The sequence below is a fragment of the Acomys russatus genome, chromosome 4 (assembly GCF_903995435.1).
Source record: "Acomys russatus chromosome 4, mAcoRus1.1, whole genome shotgun sequence".
In the NCBI taxonomy this organism is placed as follows: Eukaryota; Metazoa; Chordata; class Mammalia; order Rodentia; family Muridae; genus Acomys; species Acomys russatus.
This window is the reverse complement of record NC_067140.1, coordinates 13232565-13256626: the sequence shown is the minus strand read 5'-3', so window position 1 is coordinate 13256626 and position 24062 is coordinate 13232565. Positions and strand designations below refer to the sequence as shown.

General features: G+C 49.7%; 1 protein-coding gene across 1 annotated transcript; it reads right to left on the bottom strand.

The window, feature by feature from the left end:
- Nucleotides 1–9102: 9102 nt before the first annotated feature.
- Ccn5 (cellular communication network factor 5) lies at nucleotides 9103–19478 on the bottom strand. Its single transcript, XM_051143749.1, has 4 exons — nucleotides 19312–19478; nucleotides 15439–15655; nucleotides 11853–12107; nucleotides 9103–9323 (listed from the first exon to the last, which is right to left on the bottom strand). The coding sequence occupies exons 1-4, from the start codon at nucleotides 19369–19371 to the stop codon at nucleotides 9103–9105; spliced, it is 753 nt and encodes a 250-aa protein (XP_050999706.1). The 5' UTR covers nucleotides 19372–19478.
- Nucleotides 19479–24062: the final 4584 nt, after the last annotated feature.

The following is a 24062-nucleotide window of genomic DNA, read 5'->3' as shown; positions in this document are numbered from 1 at the left end:
TGACTAACTTCAGCTGCACGAGGAGAGATACTGTTAGGTTAGTGATGGTATCGAAGCTTCACTATTCACTGATAAATGTTTACTTTGCTAACAGTTAATAAGAAAAATCTGCCATAGGCCAGGTACAACGGCCCACGCCTTTAACCCAAGTAGAAGCAGGAGGCTCTATGGAAGTTTAAGCCAGCCTGGCCTACAAAGCAAGTTTAGCACAGCCAGGACTACACAGTAGACCCTGTCTCAAAACAAACAAACAAACAAAAATATGTCAACGGAATACTGAGAGTTACCAAATTAATGTTTTACTTCTGTGTGCATTTTAGAATGTTCACAGTAAAACAGTTTTTAAAAATTGTTCTCTCTGTGGTGGTTTGAATAAGAGTGGCCTCCATAGACTCATATATTTGAAGAGTTGGTCCCCAGGTGGTCCCCGGGTGCCTAGGTGCTCCCCAGGTGGTCCCCAGGTGCTCCCCAGGAGGTCCCCGGGTGCTCCCCAGGTGATGCTGTTTGGGTAGGGTTAGGAGGTGTGGCCTTGTTAGAGGGGGTCTATCACTGGGGGAATGGGCTTTGAGGGTTCAAAGACACAGCCCCTCCCATTTCACTCCACTTCCTGTTTGTGCTTCACGATGTGAGCTTTCTCTGGAAACATAGCTCAACTAGACCTTCTCTATGATGCCTGGGCCATGGTGTTTTATCACAGCAGCAGCTAAGTAACTAATACGTTCTGTAACCATTCTTCCCTTCACCCCTTTTCCTGTTGTGTCTTTGTTCTGAGTTGGAGGGTCATTCTGAGAAAACGAAAACTTCCTTGTTTGTTTGTTTTGTTTGTTTTAGAAGCTGTCTCTATGTAGCACAGGCTGTTCTTGAACCCACCTTTCTTCTCACATCATCCTCCCGAGCACTGAGATTACAGACATGTGCCATCACCATGCAGGCATGTGTCATCACACCCAGATTTTAACACTCGTGTGTGTGTGTGTGTGTGTGTGTGTGTGTGTGTGTGTGTGTGTGTATGCGCGTGCATTTATTCAGATTACATCCCAATTGTTATCCCCTCACTTGTATCTTCCTATTCCCACCCTCTCTCCCTATTCCCTTCCCCTAGACCTCAGACAGAAGGGGACCTCTTCCCCCACCATGTGACCATAGCCTATCAGGTCTCATCCGGACAGCCTGCTTCCCCTCCCTCTGTGTGCCCACCGGGCCTCCCCACCAAGGGGAAGTGATCAAATCACGAGCACCAGAGTTAGTGACAGAGGCAGTCCCCTGCTCTCCCACACAACTGTGGAGAATGAACTGTCCATTGGTTAGATCTGAACAGGGGGTCTAGGTTCACTGCATGTATTGTCCTTGGTTGGTGCAACTGTTTGTGCAGTCCCCCACCCCTGTCCAGATCCACTGGCCTTGATGGTCTCCTTGTGGGGCTCCTGAACCTTCTGGGTCCTTCTGTCTCCCCATTTTTCCATACCATTCTCACCCGTAGTCCAGCAGGGAGTCCCAGCATCTGTCCTGATCCCCCACTGGGTGGAGTCTCTCAAAGGGCATCTATGTTGGCCTAATATCCAGTTATAAGTAAGTATATATCATGTGTGTCTTTCTGGGTCTGGGTTACTTCACTCAGGATGATCATTTCTAGTTCCATCCATTTGCCAGAAATTTACAAGCTTTCCTTGTTTTTAATAGCTGAGTACTGTTCCATTGTGTAAATGTACCACAGTTTCTTTATCCATTCTTCGGTTGAGGGACATCTAGGTGGTTTCCAGATTCTGGATATTATAAATAAGGCTGCTATGAACATAGTTGAGCAAATATCCTTGTGTGGTGGAGCATCTTTCTAGTATATGCCCCGGAGTGATATAGCTGGGTCTTGAGGTAGCACTATTTCCAATTTTATGAGAAAGCACCAGATTGATTTCCAAAGTGGTTGTACAAGTTTGCACTCCTACCAGCAATGAATGAGTGTTCCCCTTTCTCCACATCCTCACCAGCATGTGCTGTCACTTGAATTTTTGATCTTAGCCATTCTGACGGATGTTAAGATGGAATCTCAGAGTCGTTTTGACTTGCATTTCCCCGATAATGAAGAACATTGAACATTTCTTTAAGTGTTTCTCAGCCATTCGCTATTCCTCTGTTGAGAGTTCTCTGTTTAGCTCTGTACTCCATTTTTAATTGGGTTATTCAGTTTGGTGTTCTTTAATTTCTTGAGTTCTTTATATATTTTGGATATTAGCCCTTTGTTGGATGTAGGGTTGGTGAAGATCTTTTCCCAGTCTGTAGCTTTTGTTTTGTTCTGTTGACAGTGTCCTTTGCTTTACAGAAGCTTTTCAGTTTCATGAGGTCCCATTTACTAATTGTTTATCTTAGAGCCTGAGTTATTGGTGTTCTTTTCAGGAAGTTGTCTCCTGTGCCAATGAGCTCCAGGCTCTTTCTCACTTTTTCTTCTACCAGATTTAGTGTGTCTGGTTTTATGTTGAGGTTTTTAATCCACTTGGTCTTTAGTTTTGTGCAGGGTGATAAATAAGGGTCTTTTTGCATTTTTCTACGTGTAAACACCCAGTTAGACCAGCACCATTTGTTGAAGATGCTATCTTTTTTCCCATTGTTTGGTTTCAGCTTCTTTGTCAAAAATCAAGTGTCCACAGATGTGTGGATTTATTTCTGGGTCTTCAATTCAATCCCATGGATCAACCAGCCAACTTCTGTCTTAGTTCCTCTTCTACTGCTGTGAAAAGACACCATGCCCAAAGAAACTCTGATGGAAGAAAGCCTTTAACTGGGGGCTCTCTTGCAGTTTCAGAGGCCTGGTCCATTATCATCCTGGCAGGGAGCACGGTGCCATGTGTGGTGATGGAACAGTTAGCTGAGTGATACATCCTGGTCCACGGGCCAAAAGAGATAGCGACACTGGGCCTAGTTTGGGCCCCCAGTGACACACTTCCTTCAGCAAGGCCACACCTACAAGGGCACACCTCCTAACCCTTCTAATCCTTTCAAATAGTGCTACTCCCTGGTGATTAAGCATTCAGATATATGAGCCTATGGGGGCCATTCTTAGTCAAACCAGCACAATGGGTTAAGAAGAAAAAAAAAAGGAGCAAATATAAAGAAGAGAGTGGGATGTCTTGGGGGTGTCTAGGGGAACAGGAAAGGGAATTGAGAGCTCCTAAGAGGAAGCGGGAAGGGTTAGTCCAGGAAACAGATGATCATGGTGCATTATATATGTTATGTGTGTGTGTGTGTATATATATATATATACACACACACACACACATATATATATATGCGCCAAAGAATCAATTTTAAAATCTCTAGAAGAATTAATTTCCTTTCTTGCAGTAGACACATCAAGGTCAGCCACTACAGTGACATGATGGAAAATAGACCACTTGCCTCACCATGGAATGTACCTCTGGACAGAACTGACAAAGAGGGTAAGAACATAGGACTGGTAACCAGGCCGGTTGGGTTTGTACACTGGTTCCAACCTCCAGTTATCCTGGGCCTCAGTTTCCTCCCCTGCAAAATGGGCATAACGATCCTGTAAAAGCCCATATACCAGGCACAAGTGGGACTAGAGGTTAGTCAGTTTCTCAGAGCAGCAGGGATTGACTTCTTTTTTTTTTTTTTTTTTCTTGAATGTGCTGGATCCTGAACTCCGAGTCTCACTCTCACTCACACTACACAGGCTCGCGACCAATGACTCTCATTCCCAGCCCTTTGCTTTGTTTTGAGATGGGATCTTGCTAAATTGCTGGGGCTGGCTTTTGAATTTGCTGTGCAGCACAAGCTGGCTTCCCAAGTAGCTGGGAGGGGCTACAGATACACAGCATCACACCCGGCTCATGAGGCGTTTAAATGACATGCTAGGAATACAACCCTGGATCCAGGACACCTTATACACACACGATCTAATGCAGAGATCCATTCCCCACCCCCAGGGAATTCTTCCAAATGGAAGACACCTGGAGGATTTTTGTTCAATTAAAAACAAACTCTTGTTTCCCAGTCTATTCCTTCAGGTTAGTCCTGTTCATGAGCCTCACACATTGGCCCCATATGTGAAGGACGCCAGGGACTGGCAGGCAGCTGATGAGACAACAGGAGGGCAGTACCCTTCTACGTTCTTCTGGTTCTTATTTTAAAATTATTTTTATTATTTTGTTTGTATGTGTGTGCATGTGTATGCATCTGTGTGTGCACACGTGTGTGTGTGCTTGTGTGTGTGTGCATCTGTGTGTGTACACGTGTGTATGCTTATGTATGTGTGCTTGTGTGTGTGTGTGTGCACATGAGTGCAGGTACCTTCAGAGACATCAGACTCCTGGAGCTGGATTTACAGGCAGCTGTGAGCCACTTGATGTGGTGCTAGGAATCGAACCTGGGACCTCTGTAAGAGCAGCCCCACGCTCTTAACCACTGAGCCGTCACTCCAGCTGCCTCTGGGGTATTCCTTTCCAGATCTTTTGGAGTTGTGTCACTCATGCTCAATTTAAAGTAGTTTTTAAACCGCAGTCATTATTGAGTTTTCATAGAAAACAAGTCTCTTCCTTTTGTGTTCATATTTCACCAGCTTATGGGATCGCTAATCCAATTGCCTCTTTACAAAAGCCAGTGTGGCTGGTGCAAGCCAGTTTGGAAACAAACCCAATAGACTCTTGGCAAGCATGCAATTTGATGGCAGAAAGCCAGCGGGGGACAAGGGTGCCAGAGAGTGGCCTGCTGGCCACTCAGCGGGCATGTGGCAGGAGTGTCCCATTCAAACTGCCCGGAGAGCCCTGATTAGACTAGTAAGTGGTTGAAGAGTTTGCTAACAACAATCTTGTCACCCCTAATTCTTAGCAGAGATTCCAAAGTGTAGCATTGACTCTGTGAGACACCTGCCAAGCGAGACGGTGTGTTTGCCAGCCTCTCTTACAGCCACAGTGATTATTTGATGAGCCTTACAAACAGAGTATGCGGTCCAGGCATGGCCGTTAGGGAACAGGGGATCTTCTCCATCTCTGTCTGCAGTGACTATGCAGAAGATCCTGTGCCCTGGCAAATGATGGGTCACCATCTAAGCATCAGGGAGCATCTCATGGAGGGAGGCCGCCATCCCATCAGGATACTTATTAAGGCACACGTCATCCACACACTTACTATGTAAGTTGCTGTGACAACCAAATTCAATGGTACGTATACAATAGACCCCTGACTGGGACTTACTGTTGTGTCAGGTTCCAGATAGAGTCTAAGGTCAAACAGCAGACACCAAGAACACCAATATTACAGAAAGCTCTAAGAATCACCTGCGGGCTCTCCTTAGAAACACCCTACTGGCTTCCTCCTCCTACTCCAGCCCCTCAGCTTACATAGTGAGGGCGGCCAGAGGGGGTGGGGTGGATGGGATTTCTAGGACCAAAGAGCAGGTTTAGATCCTGGGTCTACAATGCACTAACTACAAGATCCTGGTAAAACTGTGTCCACTCCCTGGGTGGAACTCAATGATCACAGACTATCACCTCATTGCGGTACAATCCCCCAGAAACACAGAGACTGTGCAGCTTGAGTCATGGCTGCATGCTGTATTCTGCCCTCCCTCTGTCCACTGCAGCCTTTCTGTCCCTGACTTCCGGACCCTGTCAATTACTCTCCACGCGGGTTGGTTCTTTATTTAGTTGGAAGCCAGAAGAGCTTAGCCTAGGAGAAAGGGGAGACTGAGAGTCACAGGGAATAACAGTAGCCACCCAGGTCAGAGCAGGCAGCCTGGAGAAACGCCTAGAGGGGAGAATCTGGCCAAGAGGGGCATTCTACAGCCATCTGGGGTGTCTCAGTACAGATCTGGAAGACACAGGAAGCCTGTGAGTCTTGGGATCTGGTACAGTGGGGTGGAGGTCATCTCAGAATCCCAGAGGGGTTTAAGCAGAGTGATTTAGTCATTGCTGTGCTTGATAAAGGTCTTCCTGGCTGTGCAGTGTGGCCAGTGGGAGAAGCCACTCACAGTGGACTCATCCGGGAGAGAGAAAAGGTGTAATTAAATAATACATTCAGCACAAATAGAAAAACAGCAGTAGCAACAACCCCCAAAGCAAACAAAAACCTAGCTATCTCTACCATCTCATGCTGAAGCTTGGGACAAGCAGCTCTCCCTACTAGGCTCCCTACTTGGCTGGCTAGTAGGAGGCCTGCCTCCTGCTAGGCTGCAGTTTTACATCCGTGCAACAGGGGGCAGCAGTGACCTCTAGTCTCAGGACTTTAACCGGCTTGCAGTCTCTCCGCTGTTCATGCTTACAAATGTCACTAGGGGGCAGCACCGTGTTACTGGTTCCTCTACCAAAGCCCGTTTGGAACCACTAATAATACAGATTTTAGTGAAGTGGGAACTCAGGGGTGGGCTGGGGGTAGGGGACTCAGGAAATGCAAAATCTCGCTCTGACCGATGCTGGTGGAGGAGTAAGCTGTTCTTGAACAGTAGACAGATGGCCACATGTAATCAAGAAAGAATAGGAAAAGACAAGAGGGAAGGAAGGGCGAAAGGAGAGAAGGGGTAGATAAAAACAAAGAGAAGACAAACGTCAGGGGAAGGAGCAGAGAGAAAGAGATGAGAGAGACGGGGGGGGGGGGGGGGGGGGAGGAGGGGGAGCTCACAGGCCCTGGGTTCAGCTGGCTCTGAGTGTCTCAGCCCTAATAGTAGCTGTAGTTCTGCCTCTCTGGCCCCAGTTTCCCCTCTGTAGAGCAGGAATTCCTGCAGGTGTTTCAGGACCCAGTAAATGCCTGCTAGACAGTGGTGCTGCCAGCTGCTTGGCACCATCCTGGTGTCAACCCCAGGACAAGGTCTAGAAGGCCAGATTCTCAAGGGTTGTTGTCGGGTAGGGCATGGAGTGAGCTAGGCATCTCAGCAGGACAAGGATCCCCCTTTGCCTTTCATCAAAGGAGCGTTGTCTTCATTGCCCCTTTAACATGCAGGAAGATGGGGTGCCTTGGTCCACAGAGACCAGCCCTGCACTGGGAGCTTCAGCCACAGCTGACAAAGAAGAAGTCCCCGGAGAGTACCCAGTACCAAGGAGGTGAGTGCAGACACTTTCCTTGGGTTCAGCCAGCCAGATCCAGTTTATGCAGCTCTGAAAGCCTAAGGGAAGAAGAGGTGTGGAGCCCATCTCTTCACTCAGGGAGGGCTCCTGTCCCTGCCCTGCAGCATTCTGACCACACAGAATCAAAGAGGCTGTCCTTCCCTTCCTGTTTGGTGACTCTGGGAGACTGGTAGCCCTGCATGGTGGGGTTCCTTCTTCTCCTGCCTTCAGGGCCAGCTTTGTTGACCCCTGCCCCTGCCTCTAGGAGGCTGCTCTCAATTTCAGGTACCGCACTGATCTCGGTTCTCTAGTTGTGCTCTCAGATGGACTCAGTACCTACACGGAATGTTTCTTTTCTTTATTCTGTTGAGAGGTACAAATGGTTCATGAAAGAGTGTAAGGCTTCTAGTGTGCAAACTCAGAAACAGGCAACACTTACACCTGTGGAGATGGAAGTCAGGGAGGGCAGGGGTTACCTGACCAAGAGAAGGGGAGAGCAAGAGGAGCAGAAGGACCTTTCTGAGGTGATGGAAACATTATATACCTGGATGGAGGGGTTGGTCACGTGGGTGCGCAGCTGTGAAGACTCAAGACAGAGTCTGTGTGGCTTGTGCATTTGACTGTGTGAATTACGTACATCTCACATGGAAAATCATTGTTTAAACACAGACTGTTGTTTGTTTATTTAGTTTTTGTGGGTTTTGTTTTTGAGACAGGATCTCACTGTGTAGCTCTGGCTGGCCTGGAACCCATTATGTAGACCAGGCTGTCCTCAGACTCACAGAGCTCCACCTACCTGGCTCTGGTTTGGAGTTCTGGGATTAAAGGCAGGCGTCATCACACCAGCGAGAGCCTTTTCTCATTGCCTGGCTAGACCTTGATGATAACAGCAGTTTAAAAAGTATTAGATGTTTGTGGTGTGTATGTATGTACATATGTGCCCATGCATCTGTGAACATGCACACACATGTGTGTGTAAGACCTCAGGCATTGCTCCTTAGCAGCTGCCCCCTGTGTTTTTTGAGACAGGTTCTCTCACTGGCCTGGAATTTATCAAGTGGGCTAGGCTGACTGGCTGAGGAGCCCTGGGAATCCTCCTGCCTCCAATTCCCCAGTGCAGGTATCTTAAGAGGGCACCACCACACCTGGCCTTCATATGTGGGTGCCAGGGCTTGATCCCAGGGTCTCCTGCTTTCCTGCAAACACTTACCAACCAAACTGTCTCCTAGCCACAAAGTAGACCATGGGAGAGGATGTAAAATCTCTATTTGGGTGGGTATTTATTTTGTTTTGTTTCAACAGGAAAATTCAAGACACCAAACAAAACTCCACACATGGCTTAGCTGTTTGTCCCAGGACGATCTAGTCCTCCAAAGGAAGTGCTCCACTGTCCTTGTCTTTCTCGTGTTAAAGAGAACGGCCCTGGCCTGCCAGAAGTGTGGCGCCTCCTGCTTTGCGAATACTTCAGAAATGTGCGTCTTAGAAATACAAAGTGAGGTTCGTGCAGCTTGCTGACGCTCTTCAGTGTGGTCTCATCTCTTCATGTTCACAGAGAATTCTGGCCCGGAATTCTTCCAGGGAAGGCAGGGTGTTCTCAAACCAGAGAAGCCAGACTTAGGAGTCCACTCACAGTCTTTGGGGACAAGCGCACAATAAGTCTAAGAAGGGAGCTGGGAGTTTCAGGCAGTCTGCTGCCTGGTACCGCCATATTCCCCAGCATGGTGGCCAGGCTTGCCCAGCACAGCCTAGCTTTAAAAGTCCTTTCAGCTGTCCTTTTTGTACAGGGAAGTTTGAAGAGAAAGCTGTACCATGTGCATGCTTGCTAAGAAATTAGCCAGATGGGTCAGAATCCCGGGCTGACTCAGAAATGGAGCTGGTCACATACTCCACCTACCTCAGACAGAGCAGGCATCTCTCAGTGGCCCTGAACAGTCAACCAAACCAGAGCAGTTAACTGCAGCCAAGAGCATGGACAGGGGCATTTACCATGAGTCCAGGGCCTGGTTCTAGGGACAGACACCTGCAGAGACTGGCCGGCTCCTTATCCCCAGCTCTAGAAGGCGCTGTTCCATGAGCTGCGAGCTCTGGCTGCCAGGCAGGGTCTGGGAAGACACAGGCGCCGCTGGATCTCCAGTTGGCAGAATCGATTCTGGTTGGATACGCGAGTGGCTACGCCCAGGCCACAGGTGGTTGAGCAGGGGCCCCAGGCAGTGCTCCATTCGGGACAGGGGACATCAGCTGATACAGGAGTGACAAGGGCAGAAAGTTGGTGTCCTGGGGGTTAGAAAGAAGAGGGTGAACATGAAGAGGCTGGGGCTCAGGAGGCAAGTCTGGTCACCTGCTGTCCGTCACAGGGAATTCAGCAAGGCTGCTTACCTGTTGTTTCTTCCTAAACTCCCTAACATCTGGAACTGTATAAAAACAACAGCTGGGGCATCTAAGCACAGCGTACCTCAGCGACACTGGTCACCTTTCTTTTTTCTTTACCTTCCTACTCCCTGATACACGGTGTCTTACAGACACACTTGTGTGGCATGGTACTATAACCTGAAGGCAAGAAGCTCAGGGGCCCAAGATGGCAGGCCCAGCCTGGCCTAGCTCTTCCTCCCCCACTACCCTTTTCTCTTATGTTTGGTGTCCTTCTTTCTGTCCCTGAGAACTAAGAGCACAAAATATACAGAGACATTTTCAGTTGTCACATTCAATGAATGTAGACAAGGGTTTTTTTTTTTCGGGGGGGGGCGTGCTAGAGGGTAGAGGCAGCATTGTTTCTGCACATCCCACATGTACCCAGCAGCCCCCCAACCACAAAGCGTGACTCACCCCAAATGTCACTAATGCTGCAAACCCCTGCTTTGCACACAAGCGTCCTGTGCATGTGTGTCAGGGCAGGAGGTGTGAGGATGCTGGGGTCACCATTTACTGCTTGCACAGACCACACACACACACACACACACACACACACACACACACCCTCCTAGCACCCACCACACACACACACAACACTGACACAAGCAAGAATGGAAATGTTACTGGACAGTTGTGAAACCGTCTTTGTTAAGGAATTGTCTCATGAATAAAAAAAAAAGTCTGCATATGTTCAATGCAGGCCCAATCACAAAACTGTTTTTGATGAACAGCTGGTTGAGTCCATGAATGCAGAAGGCCAGATGTTCACGCCCTGCGCATGAGCACACAGTGAGGTCAGACGGGAGGCAGGGTCTTTAACTCGCTTTTTTCTATGTAAGCCAAGAGCTGGCTGTATGGCTCGGTTGTAGAGCGTTTTCGTAGCTGTACAACATGCTAGGTTCAATTCCGAGTACTGTGTGGGTGGGGACACATAAGGTGAGCTGGATGCCTAATTTGGTGTGTCATCTTCCTTGCCAGGGATAATGTCAGCCACAGCACTCATGCGGAGCTAGCATGAGGCATCTTTACTGCCTGTTTGCTTGAAATAATTCATTGTGTCCTCTCAACAGTTCTAAAAGGTGGGTGTACTTATTTGTCCCACTTTCCAGTTGGAGAAACTGAGGCAGGGCGTTTCAACAGCTTCCTTAGAGTCATACATACTGGCATCCACAGAGCCAGTCCTCACTTCCCGGTCACCTTCCCCCATCAAATTCATGTGATAAGGATAATGTTTTTAGAGAAACAGGACAACAAAACCCCAGAGTTGAAGAGTTTGTAGAAGGGTGTAGCAGTCCTGCCTGTGCCTCTGCCCAGGCGTGGGCTGTTTCCCAAACCCTAATTCTGTCTGGTTCAGCTTTTACATAATCTTTTACCTAAGGATTTTACTGAAATCCAAGCAAGCAGGTGTTCATAATATTATAAATTGTTCATATGCATTTAATTATATCATATATGATATGAATATGTATCATAAACATGTATTCTATACATATCTATATTTATGTCATATTATATTGTTCTATACTATATTTAGTATCTGTACCATCTTATATCACTTATACTATATTTGTACCACTGCTGCGAGATGCAGAAATTTGGATCAAGGATGCTAACAGTCTTTCCTCCTCCCCATTCTGTCTCATGAACTTGAACTCTTTTTTTGTTTGTTTGGTTTTTTTTGTTTTTTTTTTTTTGTTTGTTTGTTTGTTTGTTTTTGAGACAGGGTCTCTCTGTGTGGCCTTGGCTGTCCTGGACTCACTCTGTAGACCAGGCTGGCCTCGAACTCACAGCGATCCACCTGCCTCTGCCTCCCGAGTGCTGGGATTAAAGGCATGCGCCACCACGCCTGGCTTTTTTTTTTTTAAGATTTATTTATCGCATATGAGTGCTTTAGAGAAGAGGGCAGCAGATCTCATTACAGATGGTTCTGAGCCACCCGTGTGGTTGCTGGGAATTGAACTCAGGACCTCTTGAAGAGCACATGGCACTCTTAACCACTGAGCCATCTATCTCTCCAGCCCCTGAACTTGAACTCTTATGTTTTAAGATTTACTTATTTTTATTTTATGTGCACATGTTTTGCCTCATGTACACATGTGCGCCACATGCATGCCTGGTGCCCACAGTGGTGAGAAGAGGGCATCGGATCCCCTGAAACTCAAATTATGGATATTTGTGAGCCACCATGTTGGTGCTAAAGACTGAACTAGGATCCTCTGCAAGACAGCAAGTGTTCTTAACTACTGAGCCACATCTCAAGTCCCTTGAATTTTATTTTCAACCATTTGTTAGTTAAAATTATATCCCTCAGTGGTTGCCTTTTGTTTGGTCAGTTTTGCACGAGCTGCTGCAGTTGGGGCGTGGGTGGCCTGAGCCTACCCTGCACTCACTCACCTCGGGCCGTGGAAGGCGGGATCCCCGGCGTCACTCCCTGGTCACACACCCACTCAGGGCAGCACCTTCCAGGCACCTCTACTCTCCTGGGGTGTGGGCAGTCCCAGCTGGGCAGCCGCACATCCTCACTGCACAGTGGGAGGCAGGTGAAGCCACCGTCATCACAGCGGCAGAGGACCCTGCAATTGGGCTGAAAGGTCTCCCCGTACAGGTACCTGTGGCCATTCACCTCACAGCCTCCATCCTCCTCTTCCACTGCATAGGGGCGGAAAAAGTGATCAGCTCTGGGTCCTGGAGTCAGAGTACAAGGCAGGCACCCTGTCCCATCTCCTCTGCTCCCCACATCCCCCACCTCTACTGGTTAGCCTCCCTAGTCAGCAAGATAGAGAGGCGTCCAGGAGCCTGGCCTTTCTTAACTATGAACCAAGTACTTTCACTTCTTGCTTCAGGTTCTATATGTGAAAAACAGGATACATTCGCACTTATTTCACAGCTTGTCATGGACTAAATGAAACTCTGTGTATAAGGAATCTGACAAAGGGAATCCCTGGGTCAAGGGATGGTAGAGAGCTTGCTCAAGGTCTGAGCTCAGTCTGCAGCATTGTATAAACTCTGTGTGATGGCATCCTTGCTGGCACTGCTGTAAGCCTAGCACTTGGGAGGTGGTGGCAAGAGAGTCAGAAGTTCAAGGCCAGCCTGGGCTAGAGAACTCTTCCTGGCTGGTGTCATCATCGTCCGGGCTTAACTTGTCGGCTGTGGAACTTTGCATTTGCTACTCAGATTCTCTGAGTGGCCCCGTCACCATCTATGACAACAGTAACTTGTGCCCTCGGGCTACATGGACCACCCACAGAGCATCTAGCTCAGGGCGAGGCACATAGAGGTGCCCAAGAAACACATGGGCCTTTGTGTCACCACCTGCCTGGAGGGCTAGAGGCCAGAGTGCTCCTCCTGGCAGCCCCTTGTTCTCCAGAGAGGACAACTGCTCCCTGTCCCCATGGCCTCCAGACCACAGCCCCTTAGATACAAAGATCAGACCCTCTGACCAGGATCATGTCAGTGGTTCCCTAGAAACTATGCCTGGATCCCTACCTGGCCTTGCCACTTCTAGGTTCACCCCACCACACCCATCTCTCTCTCCCCCCAACACACACACCACCCATCACATACACACCCATCACACACACCACACCCATCACACACACAATACCACACACACCATACCCATCACACACGCGCATCACACGCACATACCATACCCATCACACACACACATACACAACCATCTCATACACACAGACCCATCTCACCTTCACACACACCACACTCATCACACACAGACACACCACACTCATCACACACGCACACATCTCATACATACATACACACATACCCATCACACAAACAATGCACCCATCACACACACACACATAACACCACTCATCACCACGCATACCACACCCATCACACACAGACACACAGACATGCCACACCCATCACACACACACACATACACACACATATCTCATACATACATACATACATACATACATACATACATACACACCCATCACACACACATATCTCACACATACATACGTATATACATACACACACACCCATCACACACACACACACACACACACACACACACACCACTGACTTCTTCTGCCTCAGCTTTGGGTGCCAGGTTGCCAGAATGACCTGACAAACAGAGGCATGTTTAAGGAAGTCAGTGGGAAAATTACAATGTTAGCAAGAGTCCCTGGCACCTCATAGGCCATCAGCTGGGAGCTGGCTGGGTGGGGAAAGTGGGCCTGGGCAGCCAGTCCCTCAGCAGGGCAGTCCTACTGTGAGAAGCACCTTGACACTGCAAACCCCATGAACCATCTCAGACATCCCCCACCCAGCAGTACCCATGTCAAAACCATTGTTTCCTCCGAGGCTTCTTCAGGGTCCCCTCTGCTGGCCCTCCCCTACCCTCCTATGATACCAGCCTTCATCTGAGCTCCCCAGCCTGCCCTGAGCACAAGCCCTGGGCTTGCCAGCTAGGAGAATCTCTGTGTCCTTTCCCACCTCTGGAAGTCAGTTGCGAGGCAGGATTCACAATTCTTTTTTTCCCTTCAGCCACTTGCAAGCTGTGTGACTACTTAAGTGACTTAAGCCTCTCTGGGCTGAGCTCCCTCGCCTGCAAAATAGGGATTACCTTAGTGTTTACCTCAGGGTTAAAGTGAAATTGGCTTGCAAGGCATTTTCTCACAGGACTTACTCAAAAAAGGGCTCCTGTTACTGCCAGCCCCGCTAAATCCTCTGCTGTCATCCACACAATGCCACAAATATTTGCTGAGCGCCTCCTGTGGCCTAGGCTATATGCCAGGAGGTTGTAATTCAGGCTATGTGGGCAAATGGGCAAGCATCTCCCCCCCCCCTCCCCCTGTCGCTGGAGCACTCCAGTGCAAATAAACACAGCCAGCAAGCCAGCAAGCCAGCAGAGGTTGCCTTGGCTGTGGCCCCGCCTAGTGAAACAGCGGTTTAGGTACTAGAGGGGGAACTGTAACTTCTTAAATATGGTGACAGGCCTCACCAGACACGGTGGTGTGTGAGGAAGAATGTGAAGGAAGTGAGGGAACGCCCCATACATATGGCTAAGAAAAGGATGGGGGCGGGGTACAGCCAGTGCAAAGGCCCAGAGACCGAGAACATGACTTGGGTGTCAAGGCTAGTGTGGCTGGAGCAGAGAGCAAGCATGAGAAAGGGAGTGCATGAGAGCACTTCTGTCAAAGTGTGAAGCACACTTAGATAAAACTGCTGAAGTGTAAAAATAAACAAAAATAAACGGTTTCTGTTTCTCCAAAGTTCTTGACTGGGGAAATTTTGTTCTTCAGTGACCTTGGCAAAGTCACCACTGGCAGCTGATCCTGGCACCTCCTAGGCAGAGACGGTGCTGGGAAAGGTCAGGCAACAGAGAGCCTCCCAGCAACAGTCACCAAGTCCTACCCCAAAGTGTCAGAGGACGCCCAGGCCTGAGACACTGGTGAGGAATGTCACACATCCAATGCGCCACTGGAAAACAGTACTGGGGGTTCACAATGTAGCCCCAAGGCTCCCAGCTGGGGAATGGAAGAAGTGGACTGTTATTTAAATCTGTTTGGAGATGGGGCAGGTTGTAGGGCAGAGAGCATGCTCAACCTCTCTGAGCCTCGGTTTCCCTGTTTGTAGAACTTGTGCAACCGCACTATGGGGTATGAACAGCGAGTGCCTGGTACTCCTCATGGCATACGCCATGCCCTGCCTGGAGCCTGGACTCTTCCTGTGTGTTTGCCTCGGGGCAGCTGTTTGCCCAGCTCTGGAAGCTGGCTGTAATTTGGATGGGTGTGGATAGAAATCACCATCCAGAAAGTCTCAGCAGAGAACGAGAGGAAAGAAACAGTGCAGTGGGCCCAGGAACCCTTGGGTTACCAGTCAAGCTGAATAGACACAGCGCCTAAAAGTGAGGCGAGAGAGATACAGGGGGTGGGTTCTTCTTTGATTCTGGATCCCATGACCTGACACCTCTCCTCCCCATTGGTCTGGCAAACCTGCTTACAGAGGCACACGGCCCCCTGGCCACCAGGGCCTGACCCAGGCTGACAAACCAGGCCCTGGCTGGGGTCGCAGACATGCAGGTGGTCGCAGTACTCCCCCAGCCGCCGTGCACACACTCGACAGCAGCCACAGCCGTCCAACACGAGGGTTACCCCCAGTGGGCACCGGGGTGGTGTCCAGGGACAGGTACAGGGTGTTGGGCACAGCTGGGCGCACACCTGAGGAGACAAAAACCTCATTCAGCTTTGACTATCATGGACAGTGTGGAGACCCTCACAACTGGCCCCTTCTCGGCCAAATCAGACCAACTCTGCCCCTTACCTTGGCCTCAGTGTCATACAGAACTGGTCTTCAACCTGAGCCATCCCATTGTGCTCCCGAGAGGCAACATAACATTGCAAGAGCCCCCGCCCCCATCAGAGTCGCAGATCTAGGTTCTGCCTTATTGGCTGAGTGGCCCGAGACTTCCTTGAGCTCTCCAAGCCCAGATGTCCTCATGTGCTAAACGGGGACAAGAAACAATGCCACTGACCCCTGACCCCTGAGCTTAGGGAAGGGGTCATCAATATGGTTAGGTTTTGTTTCTTGGTGTGCACACGGATGTGTGTTAGGCAGGCGTGTGTGTGTAAATATGAAGAGATCAACGTCAGCTGGTCACCTCTATGACTCTCCACAGGGTCCCTCGCTGAGCCTGGCAATCACCAATTGGTTAGGATGCCTAGCCAAGTGAACCCTGGGATCTGTCCATCACTGACCCCTCAGCACTGGGGCTACAGATGTGTCCCACTGTGCCCGGCCACTCCATAGGGGTGCTGGGGATCCATCTCAGGCCCCGCAGACTTGCACTGCAAGCACTTTACCTGCCAAGCCATCTCCTCAGCCTCCTGAATGGTGGTTAACACTGGTGGCCTGGTGGTCATCTTTGCTAATTACCGTAAAGGAGAGCTGCCGGTCCCCATGAACTAACTCACAGGAAGGCAGGAGTGAAGGCCTGAGGAGTGAGGTGAGCCAGAGCCGGTATGCAAGCTCTTGCTCCCAGGCTGAAGAAATCGAACAGAACACGGAATTTCCACATCTTGGCACAATCCAACGTTTCCCAGCCCTGAGTGCACATCAGATTAGCCAGGAAAGGGGAAATACAGATTCCCAGGTCTCCTCTAGGACTCACAAAACTAAAAGTCACAGAGGCAGGACCTGCTATCTATTTCATAAGCTGTCTAGAAGCTTCTAAGAAAACAGCGAGGTCCACAGCCTAACTCCCCACCCACATACCTCCACACCACTCCCACTCCCCCACCACCCTACACAGATGGGGAAAGTGACTCCAAAAAGGGGAAAGTGACTGCCCGTAGCCAGAGCTGGGAGCCGTGCCAAGCCCACCACCCTGGTATGGACTCATGGCCCCAGAGGAGTACACTTCTCCTGTAACAGACAAAACCTGAGCCAGGGACTCAGAACACATTCATTTCAGGGCCAAGACTTAACCCCAGTGACTCAACTGCGCCTTCCACCCAGGACAGAAGTACCCAAGTGAAGAACTAGAAGCCATGGGTGGGGACCAAGCTACCACACGTGATGTTCCAACTGCCTGTCCCACCAGCAGAGTCAGTCTTTAGCAGGAGAAAGCCTTAATTGGATGATTTATGATCTAGGAAAAGGAAACTAAAGACCCAAATATCCTGATTGGCCCAAGGAGGCAGTGATCCCTTTACAGCCGCCATCATCCTGCCCACCCCTGGACCCAGAGTCCCAAAAACCTGCTTTCTGGGGTCCGCAGTTCTCACTGTGGCCAGCAGGGGCCGCCCTAGAGTAATTACTTGTCCCTCACCAGTGGCTCCCACCTAAGGCAGGACAGGCTGCAAAATTTCAGAGACATGTCTCAGAGGTTAAGAGCATCTCCTGTTCTTCTAGAGGTCCTGAGTTCAATTCCTAGCAACCACATGGTGGCTCACAACCATCTATAATAAGATTGGGTGCCTTCTTCTGGCGGGCAGGCATGCATGCATGCAGGCAGAGCACTATATACATAATAAATAAATAAGTCCTTTTAAAAAATCAGATTCCAGAGAGTTCCTGGACCAGCAGCCTCTGGGAGCTTGAAATGAAAACGCACTGTCACCTCTCCAAGCCTTCCATGTCATCTCAGCATAGGACATAGTACAGTCTGGGGTAACTTACTTGGAGTTGGCCTGAGAGAAAAGAGACAGATGCTGAGAGCAGGGTTTTGACGCCCTTGGCTGACGAGAACTGCCCAAGCACAAAACAAGCCTTCTACTGAGTCCCAGGCCTACTGCAGGCACTCAGGAGCTTCTGGCTTCTCCAGGTCCCAAGCCCCAGGAAACTCCAGTAGTGACACCTGTTACTCCACTAGTGACAACTGTTACTACTCTAAGTGCTGTGTGGACAAACTGTCTGTTTAACATTCTCCTGTGAGGTCTGGGGGGTTGGGGTGGGGTGGGGTCTTGTCTGATTTAAAGATGATGAAATAACACTTGGGAGACTGAGGCAGGAGAAATACCTTAAGTTTGAAGTTAGCATGAGCTACATAGTGAGTTCTGGGCCAGCCTGGGCTACAGAGTAACGTAGCACTCTGTCTCAAAATAAAAACTTCAAACCTATGATGTCAAAAATGGATCAATGTCAAATAGTAAACAGCTAGGAAGCCATGGAACAGGATCGGAATCCACGTTCGTGGGAAGCCGGAGCCCAAACGTAACTCTGGTGTCGGTTGCCCTTTGGGGGGCTACATTAGCAACAGTTATGACCACATATCTGTCCCACCACCCAGAATTCTGCCTCAGTCTACCCACTTGTTCAAGGACAGTGACAAGGCAGGGCAGGTTTCTGTGCCACATGTCAACCAGCTTTCCAGGAGCAGGAAGGAAGGAACGGACCTACCAATGCCACTCCAGTGGCGAATCCAGGACACTTCTTCCTCTGCTTCTTAGAACTCTCCCCTCCTGGGGACCCAGGGAACTACCTAAGCCACCCACTCTAGTGTCTTTCTTGTTCTGCCAATCCCCTTCCAAGACTGGAAGCCAGTTGGTCCTGGCCTTGCCAGGGAGGGAGAGGTTTCTGTTCATGCACCATTGGCTCCAGCCCCTGACTGGGAAGCCCACATTTAGTGTGAGGCATTGCGCAGGTTTGGGTGGAGAGATCCAGACTGGGATCGCCTCCAGACACACCCATGTCTGCCCCAGGCTCCATCATGCTGCTCTTCTATTGTTATAATGTTTCTTTGCTGTGTGGCTTTGGGTAAGTTGCTTATCCTCTCTGAGTCTCATTAGACTGAAACAGGACAATTTCTTACAAGACTGTTGTAAATGTGAGGCAAGTGGAGCTATGCACAAGCCCATTTAGAAGATGTTTCATGTGACACCAAGGGACGAGGACAACTACCACAGAGATGTCTCCTGCTCTCTCTGACCAGGGTCAGCGGTCACTGACTGCCTGAGAGCCAGCATGCTATATTTTGCAATCAGACCCCAGCATCCATCCCTGGCCTGGCTCAGAGTTACACAACACTCACATCTGATTTAGTTTCTATGAGGAGACTGGAAGGTGCCTGCATTCTCTTTTGGACACTTGTCTGGGTCCAGAACCCACACTGTCCTCAGTGGAACAATTCTCCTCAATGACCTCCCCACAAAAAGCCTCATGAATGTTGTACCCATTCAACTGAGGCTGGGAAGGACACTTGCCTGAGGTCACACAGCAGAATTTGCAAGCTGTCTAGGCCAGAGAGGGAAGCAAGCCTGGGCACAGAGACCAGACAGTAGCCAGTATAGGATTATTCCAAGGGGTCCGAAGATGTGACCACATATCTGTCCCACCACCCAGAACTTTGCTGTCTTTCAAGACCAGGGTTTCTTACCATTGAGAGGAGGCAGAGGGAGGAAGTGGCCAGAAGATGGATCAATAAGGTGCCCCTCATGTCACCGTGTCCCCCGTGGAGCCAGCTTCAAACCTGGGAGGCAAGACCTGAGTCTTTATGTTCTAGAGGCTATGAGGTCCCTTCTAGGTCCATACACAGAGAGAAAAAGACAGACAGACAGACAGACAGACAGACAGACACACACACACACACACACACACACACACACACAGAGAGAGAGAGAGAGAGAGAGAGAGAGAGAGAGAGAGAGAGAGAGAGAGAGAGAGAGAGAGAGAGAGAGTTCTCATTCTTCTCCCCATAGTCCCAGGAATGAGCCCAGTTACCTGGAAGGTGAGGCCGCGGAGGCCACCGAGAAGGTGTCTGACAGTGTGTGAAGCCTGAGCCACCACCTATGCCAAAGAGTTGAGGACAAGCCGGCAGGGCCCTGACAGCTCCTCGGTTCCCAGCAAGGAAGGTCTCCAGCCCAAGCCACTGGCACAGCAGCCACAGCCTTGCCAGGGTTCCTGTCCCACCCCAGGATCCTGTGGAGACCACAAGTGTCTGTCAAATGCTTTGCAGATCTGACCCACAGCGTCCTGAGCCCCGTGGCCTGAGCTCTGGGCAGTCCAGACCCAGCCTGCGGTTTCTGGCAGGGAAACTGGCAGCCACCCAGAGGTGGGTGTGACCCAGAGCAGAGCTTCTCTGGCAGCCTGTCTACTCTTGACAACCAAGAGCCTCCCTATGTTGCCTTCTTAGCTTCGAAGGTGGCCTACCATGGCCAAGCCTGAGCAGGCTGGGCCTACTGTGTGCTGGGGGCACTTGCTGGGCTGCCTGAGTAGGCTGAGCCTACTGTGTGGGCTCAGCTGATCCAACTGAGCTAAACTGTCTTTGTTGAACTACACAAGCTCTGAGGGGCTCTGTGGGACTGGAGACACAGCATAGACCTGGAGACCAGAGCCTGGGAGAAGAGGCCCCCTTGTTCAGACTAAGGCTGGGGTCCAATCTTCTGAGAGAGATGCCATTTCTGAAAGGCAAGAAGGCTCTGTGGTTGCAAGCCTTGTTCTGAGAACCTCCTGTCTCAATGTTGTATAAGCTCAGCTCCCTAATTGTCCCCGATATGCCAAATAAAGCAGTTTACAGCCAATGGCTGAGCAGAGGAGAGAACAGGGCTGGACTTCCTGCCAGACAGGGGAGGAGGAGTTAAAAGAGGAAGTAGGGGATTCAGGGGAAACCACAGAAGACGGAACTAGAGCAAGGAGAGATACAAAATACAAGTATCTCTGGAATGTATGCTGAAAGGAAACCAAATTAGCTGAGAGGGTTAAGGATAGATTCATAACTGCTCAGTTCATTTGCTATGAAGATTATTATTAAACAATTATTTGTGTGATAGCCAGGCTAAGAGAGAAATAGAGAAACAAACACAGTTACGTAAAATTAACTGTAAGAGTGGTAGAATGTTCCAGAGGGAACAGCATGTTCAAATGCCCAGAGGAGGGACCCAGCACGGCAGCCTGGCCTACTCAGAGTAGAAGGTGCCTCGTGGGCAGGTGGCTTCCTGGGTACTGGACTGCGCAGGACTATGCAAGAACAAACACAGGATTCACACCACCAACTGTGGGACATTTCCAGCATCCCCAGCCATTGGGCCCAGGGAACATCCCTAAGGTCCCATCAAGGGGTGTCAGGGTATAAGGACATGAGATTGGAAGGCTGGGGCTACAGCTGGTAGAGTGTGTGCCTGGCATGCACAGATGCCCAGCGTTGTGCAATGAACTGGTGTGGGTGCGCACACCTGCAATCCTAGCACTTGGGCAGTGGAGTTAGAGGGTCAGAAGTTCAAGACTGCCCTTGGCTACATAGTGAGTTTGAGTCTAGAATGGCTACATGAGAGCTTGCTTTAAAAAGAAAGAGAGGGCTGAGGTGCTTGGAGAGAGCTGTGGCTCCCAACACCTCCACAAGTTTTAGTGGAACATACGTGTGAGCCCAGAACACAGAGGGGTAGCCTGGGCTACAAAGAAAGATCCTATCTTGAAAACAACACACACACACACACACAAAAACCAAAACAAACAAACAAAAAAATCAAGCAAGCAGGGAGTCTACACACTCCCCTGGGTCACACAGAGGCTATCCCTCCCACTGTGGGTGTAAAAGCCATATCTAGAGAAGACCTTGCGACCTGTGTCAGTCAGGGCTGGCATAGGAAACGGCGTGGCCAGCTTGGGGTGCCGTTTGTATCTCCCTCCCTGGCCTTCCTATGCTCACCGAGCCTAGGCTATGCCACACACACAGGCATGGCACCAGGGACACTGAAAAGGCAGCTCACAGCCATTTGCATAGGTGGTGGAGGCAGAGGAATAGGGCTCAGGCCCTGAATCCAGCAGGTGGAGAGTGAGAAGCGGTGGGGTTGTGTGGCTGGGCATGCCAAGGTGGCCATAGACAGTCATTGATGTACAGTCAACCCTGAGCCACGCTGAGCATGCCCCCTTGGCTGCTCGGCTGCTCTGTGGCCACATGGAAACTCCACAGCCTCTCTGGGCCTCAGACAGACCTGTGCAGTGCCCATCCCAATAACGCTCTTTACTTCCTGCCGCCATGACCAAGACCTGAGTTTAAGAAGGCTTGGCAGCTAGGCAAGGCCATGTGGCTAGCTTCCTGCTGTCTGTGGGCTATGCAAAAGCATTGCGTGCCAATTCTGGGACCTGTCCCTAGAGGGAAGGGCTTTCTTTTTGTCTCACCAACACTCCTTTCTTCCTCTTGCTTCCGGTCAAAGGTGTGACAGTGAAGTTCCAAAGCCACCTTGGACCACGAGGGTACCTCGAAGATAGATCTCATGTGCGGGGGAGGTAAACTAAAACTTAAAAAAAAAAGAGAGAGAGATTGGACCATGGGGGAACGCATATTTCATCCCTGTGCTTATAAGGCTGAGGCAGGAGGATAATGAGTTTAAGTTTAGCTTGGGTTACATAGAGAGACCCTAATCATAGACAAAGAAGGAGAGTAGGGTCCTGTATGAGACCTAGAGCTACATATGTGTCCAGGATGCTCCTCCCTGCAGATTTAATGTACGTAATTAAAGGGGTAATGATATGTGCATATTTGTACGATTATATGTAACTGCTGCTTTTAATATTTATACAGTCCCCCTAGAACCTTCTTCTATTTGAGCTGACATGAGTTTGGACTATTCCTGGTTACTTATTGCTAATGTAAAAATAGCTTTTTTTTTTTTTTTTTTACTGCTGGTGGTGGTGACCATGCACCCAGAAGCCTTGCCGAGTCCCATTTAGTAGTCTGTCTGTTGGCTTCTAGCCTTGTCCCTCTCCATTCAAGAATGGCATCTCTTCCATTCCTCCTTACTTGCCTGGCTGCCTGGCACCAGCCCTCAGAGCACAGCGACACTATCTGCAGCTCTAGCCTTTCCTGGACCTTCAACACACAAACGCAGCTTTAGGGTCTGAAAAGTTCAGTGAGATTAAGGTACACTTCTTTTCCCTGAAGACCATAGACCTTGTCCAAGAGCCGTGTCTGTGCCAGGCTTCATGAACACTGGGCTGTTTTTTTTTTTTTTTTTCCCCTTGATCCTCTGAGGCAGATATGCTGGCTAGTTCTCTGTTGTTGATATTTCCCCTGGGATAAACTTCCTGGAAGCGAAGGAACGTGATTGTTTTAACCTTGCTGGATGCAGACAGCATTTTATTTAGTGTCTCCATCTGCGTTCATGAATGACATGAGCCTGTAGCATTCCTTCAGCAGTTGCCTTATCTAGCTTTTGTAATAATAGCTTCCTTGGCAGCACCCCCTCCCTCTCCCCGTCTCTCTTGCAACCTGTACGACGATGTAAGAACTGTTTCCTGCAGTTCTGCGCAGCTTTGCCACCGGAGCCCGAGGCTGATGATTTGTGAGGCTAGGAGATCTGAAAGTATGATGCCTCGGCTTCTACTCTCCACTTGTTCTTGGGCCAGTCTTTGGAAATGTTAGTATTTGCGTGTCTGTGTGCACGGAAGTGGATGTGTACACGAGTGGACACAGGTGAGGAGGCCAGGGGTCAATGTGGAGCTTCCTCCTCTGTGGCTCTCCACCGTATGCTTTGAGACAGGGTCTCTCTCTCTCTGAAACTGGAGTCACCGATTTGCTAGGTTGGCTGCTCAGTGAATCCCCTCAGTGAATCCTCCTGTCTCTGCCTTCCTGTGCTGGTGTTACAGATGTGTACTGACAGACTCGGCGTTTTTATATGAGTTTTGGGGATTTGGACTCAGGACCTCAAGATTGCATACACTACCCACTGATCACTCCAAGCCCCTCTTTTGGTACCGTAAACCTCCCCAAAAGCTGTCTCCTCGGGCGTTAGGTTTTCGGGTGCATATGTGTATCACTGGTTCACAGTGACCTTTAAGTTCAGGTTATTTCCACCATTTCGTGTATATTTTATTTTACCTGGTGGGAGGTATTGAGGACGGAACCCAGGGACTAGTGTGATCTGCGTAAGTGCTCTGCCTCTGAGACATGAGACACCCCAGCCTCTCCTCGACACTGTACCTCTGGTTAGCCTGCTCAGGAATGTGTGTCTGCTATTAATTTGGTCTTGCTTTGATGAATTCTTTTGATCTCTGGCTTGTTGACTTGTTCACAGAATCCCCTGCTGCACACAGCCACACTCAATTTGCCCCTTTGCTGCTCACTCCTTCTGCATCTTCAGCGACATCATGTGTACCATAGAAGGGGCCTGAGCTAGCACCCCCAAAACT